The 6,231-nt window shown below is 32.7% G+C and overlaps 1 protein-coding gene across 1 annotated transcript; it reads right to left on the bottom strand.

The window, feature by feature from the left end:
• Positions 1-1,703: 1,703 nt before the first annotated feature.
• LOC128678292 (uncharacterized) lies at positions 1,704-4,924 on the bottom strand. Its single transcript, XM_053759730.2, has 2 exons — positions 3,876-4,924; positions 1,704-3,382 (listed from the first exon to the last, which is right to left on the bottom strand). The coding sequence occupies exons 1-2, from the start codon at positions 4,638-4,640 to the stop codon at positions 2,945-2,947; spliced, it is 1,203 nt and encodes a 400-aa protein (XP_053615705.1). The 5' UTR covers positions 4,641-4,924; the 3' UTR covers positions 1,704-2,944.
• Between the last annotated feature and the right edge of the window lie 1,307 nt (positions 4,925-6,231).

Genomic DNA, 6,231 nt, shown 5'->3' with positions numbered 1-6,231 from the left:
ATAGCGAACAAATGTAATTAATGTTTACTGGTGTTTTGTGGTAATTCATGATTTAAGCATTAATTGCTACTAAACTGGAGTTTTAATACTTTCCTGGTATAGCGATTATTAAGTAAAGTGTACTTATATAGATTTTGACGTTGGAACTTGAATGAAATAATTTACATAGATATCAGAACACCAAGGCAATATATATTTTTAACCTGTTCTGTGCCACTGCTGGGCAAAGGTCTCCCCCAAGTCATTCCAATCTTACATAATTTTTATTTATTTTAACTTGATTGCACAACGTAAAATCCTAGCAATATGTGGACTTAGCCATAGGCATTCTATGCCAGTCAAGCCTTCGGACCAAACAGAAAGTGGTAAAAAAAATTACGTTAATAAGAAATAAAGATAACGTACAAAATATAATCGTGAACTGCATAAATAAATATAGTAAAACAACATAGTACATAAATAAAATATAAGTAAGTAAAACATTTTCATTCCATTTCGATGTATTCAAGATTCATTCACTTTACAGGAGTACAGGCAGGAGTGAATGTAAGAACAAATAAAAATACAAAATCTGCTAGCACTCTCCAAATCAGGTACAGTCACACGCCAAGTAGTACACGTTCACTTCAAATTCGTCACTATTACCGCCGCATAAAGATAGACTAGATAGAGATAAACTTGACGTGCAGTCGACTGTACAACAAAATATTATTACTGCGTCCACAGTTTTAAACAACCTTTGGCATCCATTACGGGAAGCCGCAGACGTAGCATACTACGACTAGTAGGTAAACTGCAATCTTATTTTGTTAAAAATGACTGCTCAAAAAGGAGGTTATGTTTTGGGTTTATGTATAGCGAAAAAATTGAGATAGATTCAGATATACTTATTTATATATTTTTATACTTTTTTTTTAATACTTAATATTGAAAAAAAATATGCTTGTACAAATATTTGCAATGTGCAATATACTTGTTCATTGTGATTTTTTTTCAATGTGCACGTACAGCCTAGGAGCAATTAGGTATATTTGACCAAGCAGCATTACCTAAGTTAATCATCAGGAACGTAAATATCTCATACACCATGTAGGCATGGTATATGAGATATTTGCATTACTATTGCTGGATTACTGCTCGAGTGATGAAATACTGACATACCCTCCAACTGACTGGCAAGAATTGGCGCAGAAACGTCTAGAAACTTCCAATATCTATGATACCATTAGTGAATGTTTACCTTCTATAAAAGATGATCTGCCGCAAGTGTGGGGTGGGGATAACAGGGTTAGATACCAACACGAACTCGCACCGGACGCACTCAAATCCGTTGCATAATGCAAAATCCGCGACCCGCCCTCGGAATAACGAATTTAGGTATGCTTGTCCCCCATTCCGGTTGGCTGTTGTTTAAAGGTTAAAAATAAAGCTTCCTTGTTTAGTTGCACCGGGATGACCTGAATGCCGATGACCGTGCAATTTAAATTGATATCATTCAGAAATTAGACCTTCATATACCACTTTTTCACGTCAAATTTCGATTAGACGTTGGTTCGTTGCAATCAATATATACCGGATAATAAAGTAATGAATATTCGTACTTAGTGTCAATAAGTGTTATCATGCCAGAAGGGCTTACCTTATGTTTCTTACATTTTCTAATAAGTAAATTAAAACGTGGAGTGGAGAAGAAAAAATGAAACTCAAACTCAAAAATATTTATTGCGATAACTGTGTTGTTACAAAGTATAGGTGGTATATACGAGATAGTTCTACAGTTTTCCCTTCCAGGCATGCAATAATAAAACATTGAAAAGCGGATTCTGGACTCCCAGGGAAGAAACTGAAAAACCGCTTACATAAGAGAAATTGGGGTAGGTAGGTATTTTAACAGGACAGGGAGGGGTTCATCGCTGCAACATGGCAATGAAAGTTTTTGTGCTGCTAATTTCATAATGAAATTTTACCTATAGTTAATAAAATCTTTTAAAACCATAAACCGATATCGAAAATTATACCTACTAAGGTACGAAAAATTACTTAGTTAAATTAATTTCTCTTATATTTTACAGCTCGGGAAGAGTAGCCATAGTCATTACGACAATTTGATTAAATTTACCCTGTCACAAAATTACACCAATTGTATGTTATTAATAACTCAAACATTTTAATTGGACAGCGTAATAAGCCCCATGGGGCGTAATGGTCCAATTAATTAATAAAATCCGCAAATAAAAAGAGCAGAAATTCCGCGCTTTTGGCGGCTAAGAACACAAACACAAACACAATATTTGGCACGAACAAGATTCGCACTTCTTTAACGAAATTTGCGTAAAACATTATTTATTTGTATAAACTTCTATAAAATATAAAACATCATTTACAGACGCGACATGGGACTTCTTCTATACAATGTAAGGATATTAACGTTAATTTAAATAATATAATGTTTTTTCACTAGTAACTACTACTCTTCGAATAAATCATTTATCTCGCGATATCGGTCGTAGGATCGCAATGAAATGGCTACACGAATGAATAAACTGGTCAGGTTCCACGGTTTTCTGAAATAGTATTTTAAACATCCGAGTTCAGCCGAACAGTTTTATTTTCAATCCCATGCCATTAGTATCGAATACAATGCACAAGGCGCGCATATTTTTAAACTCTGTTTTAGATTATAGATTGTTTTATAAGTTCTCTTGTCTACTATACCTGTCTAACATACAATTTTATTAGGTAAATTAAATGCTAGGATAATGCTTGATTTATTTTCTTTTAAAGTGATAGTCAAGGAAACAAATTCCTTTGGCTCAAAAGAATATAAAAATATCATTATGATCATTATAGGACTTGATATCAATACAAACTTAAAAATATTAAATTATTCTATAAAAATAAAGAATTATTCTATAAAAATATGTTTACTCTTATATATATATAATCAACATATACAATTGAATGTCAAGTAACCATACCCAACAAAATCCTCTATTATACCTATGATTGCACTTTTATACCTATTAACAGCCTCAACTTCTTCTTCCTCTGTATTCCAAGGATTTTTACTTCTAACATGACCCTCTTTCTGCAGGCCATTTGATAGCCACAGCGCAGTGTTAGCTATAATGAAGCAAGCTGGACCAACAACTTTTAAATCTGAATCAAACATAACTCTGGAATACTCTATTTCAGAATTCAACCCCGCTTTAGATAGCACTGAAGTGAATGTTTCATAATATGTGCTAAGTAATTCCTTGTAATGGAGGTGACGTAAATCAGTATTGGTACTGGTTGTAATCAGGTACAGAGTGTCAAACGCTGGACTGCTTCTTCGTGCAGTTTGGTAGTCTATGATACATGCTGATATTGGCTTGTCATCCTAAAATAGAATATAATGTTGTACCAAGGAATTTGTACAAATTCTCTTCTGACAAAGATTTTTTAATCTAAGTAATTATATATATATATAATAGTGGGCACATTATATACTAGATGTCGCCCGGGGCTTTGCTCCCGTGAGTTTTGCAATAAAATGTAGCCAATAACAATCTTTGATAATATACCTTTCAAATAAAGAAAGAATTTTTGTAATCGGTTCGGTAGTTTCGAAGATTACCCACTTCAAACATACAAACTCACAAAGTCACAAACTCTTACCTCTTTATAGTATAGTATAGATGTAGAAAAGGGGTAATCTAACAAACTTCTTGAGCAACACAAATATATAACTACTAGGTCTTACCCATAGCAAATAGTAGCCTATTTATTTATAGTTTATGTTTATAATAATAAGCTCTCCAACTAAATAAAATATTGAAAAGGCTGGTGTGCTCTGACACCTAAATCTAACAATCACAAAAGTTTTACTATACCTTATATTTATAAAGAATATTTTCTTTCCAAATGTCTCCATGACAAATACATGTCCTCTGTACATTGCTGCTCACAGACTCCACTATATTCACAAGATTCTGTTTAAGATTTTGTAACACAGGCACATATTTGGTATTTTCTAGTTTCTGCAAAGCTTTTTCCAATCTGTTGGCTAAAATGTCCATAAATCTTTTATTATTTAATGCTGTAAGTGGTAAACATACCTTGAGAGATTCTTCATACAATTTATGATCATTCTCTTTTAGAATAAATGATAACGCATGGAATTTAGCTAATGATTTTAAAGACAAAGTTATATGATGTAAATCCAAGAACATCTTATTAGTATATGGTTTGTATCCATCAACACACATGTTTTGCATTGCTATAGCTTCATTGCAGTACTCCTTGCAGACATAATAACTCTTAGGCATTAGGAACTGTAGTGATTGTGGAAAATCTCTTTGTAAAATGCGGTATTTCTCTAATATTACGGAGTAGACAAATATTTCACGTAAAAAGAATTGAGTGAGAGCCCCACTGACCCTGTATTGTTCGTTGGTAGGAGCCAACTTCAGAACAATATCAATCTTCACAATTTCACCATCATTTTTTGCATTCAACACTAAAGGAATAAGGACGCCGAAATAATTTTGAGCGATACTTTCAAAATTTAGTTGAGAATGTTTACACTCTTTTAGGTTATTCTGTGCCGCAACTTTATTAACGACACAATTTATATATTCTTCCGATATCTCAGACATTTATGATGTTTATTATGTTCTGGGTATGGGTATCTTTGGTATCTTGAGATTATTCAAATACAGAAAACAGAATTGTAAAATTGTGTATGAAGAAATTAGAAATTGATCACCACATTAGCTTGCCTAACTATAATAGTACAATTGGATAACTACAGTAAACACATCACAACTCATGAGTTAATTACTTAATTCATAAACAAAATTAAATAATGGAAATTAAAGTAAATAAATAATATTCAGTCAGAATCAAGATCAACAGCTGAGCAAATTCAAATGTCATTTTGACAGCTATCAAAATATATTGCTTTTTATTCTTTATTATTTTTTTAGGTTCTAGTTCTTAATTTAATTTAATATTTTTCAGACATTTTTTTGATGAATAGATTGGTTGAGAATAGAATGAGTTGATTGAGCTAGGCTAGAATCTAGCCTCCACTAACATATGTTCATTATTAGAATAAATCTTAATAATTATAAATTACCTACTAACTACCCGTCCCGGCTTCGGTCCGGTAAAACCATAATAAAAGTGGCCTATGTTACACCTGAACATTTCGTCTATTTCTGTGCCATTGTTCATCAAAATCGGCCAAAAGTTTTTGAGTTTATTCATTACAAATATATATTTTTTTCACGCATTCCGTGTGCAATTCATCAGATATCCCATCGTACACGATTCTGGACAAGAAAGGCAGTCCGCAAGGTGATATATTGTCTGCTTCGGGCCTCCACGTGTTTCGAATACGTCGGTTGGTTGGTCGAATTATACCAATTTAAGAAGGAATTTACTTTATATAAACAATATATACCTAAGTACCTAATTATATTGTTTTTTATAAAGTAAATTTCTTTTTTCTTTTCCCTCAGCGTAACAAAGAATATGTCATACCACATTATTGTGTCGTACCATTAGAGAGACAATTTCCGTAGGTAGTCATAAAACTGTACGCCATATGTTAGGCTTAGCTAAATCTTTACAAATGTAATTTTTACCAGCTACTCGTACATAATCGCCCAATTCTTCGAGCCCAAACAGCTATATTTTATACGGGCTTAGACTTAAACATAGAAGATTCAAGATTAAATAATGTGTTACAAAATATAATAACATTGTATATAAGTATAAGTAGATACTTATATAACTGTACAATAATCGTATTTGGTTATTTAAAATTCCTATATGAATTGCATTTTTAACCCTGAAGTTTCAATTCAACTGCTATTTATTTCCTTTCCCTCTTTCTTTCCCTCTCAATATTATTCTATTCTCATGAACTTTCAGTTTTCACTTGTTTCTGTATTCAAACCAGATGACAAGCAGAAGGACTCCTATCGAATAAATATTCTTTTATCTTTACTCATCCATCTAGATCGCGGATTAATAAACTCTATATTTTCCTTGATTTAGATAAATTGATAGGTATCGCCAGCAATATACCTTCTCACATAATCACTCAATTGTAGAATCGTTACAAATGGAGCTAATAAAGTAGTCCCCGTCGATACGGAGTAGACGAATGGAGGTGATTCTTTCCAAGTGTGCAATGATCGAGTTCATTCGATTCAATCCGAGTTTGATGAACCGGAAGTT

This window comes from Plodia interpunctella, chromosome 19 (assembly GCF_027563975.2).
Source record: "Plodia interpunctella isolate USDA-ARS_2022_Savannah chromosome 19, ilPloInte3.2, whole genome shotgun sequence".
In the NCBI taxonomy this organism is placed as follows: Eukaryota; Metazoa; Arthropoda; class Insecta; order Lepidoptera; family Pyralidae; genus Plodia; species Plodia interpunctella.
Note: the sequence above shows the minus strand (reverse complement) of the source record. Positions and strands in the feature narration are given on the sequence as shown.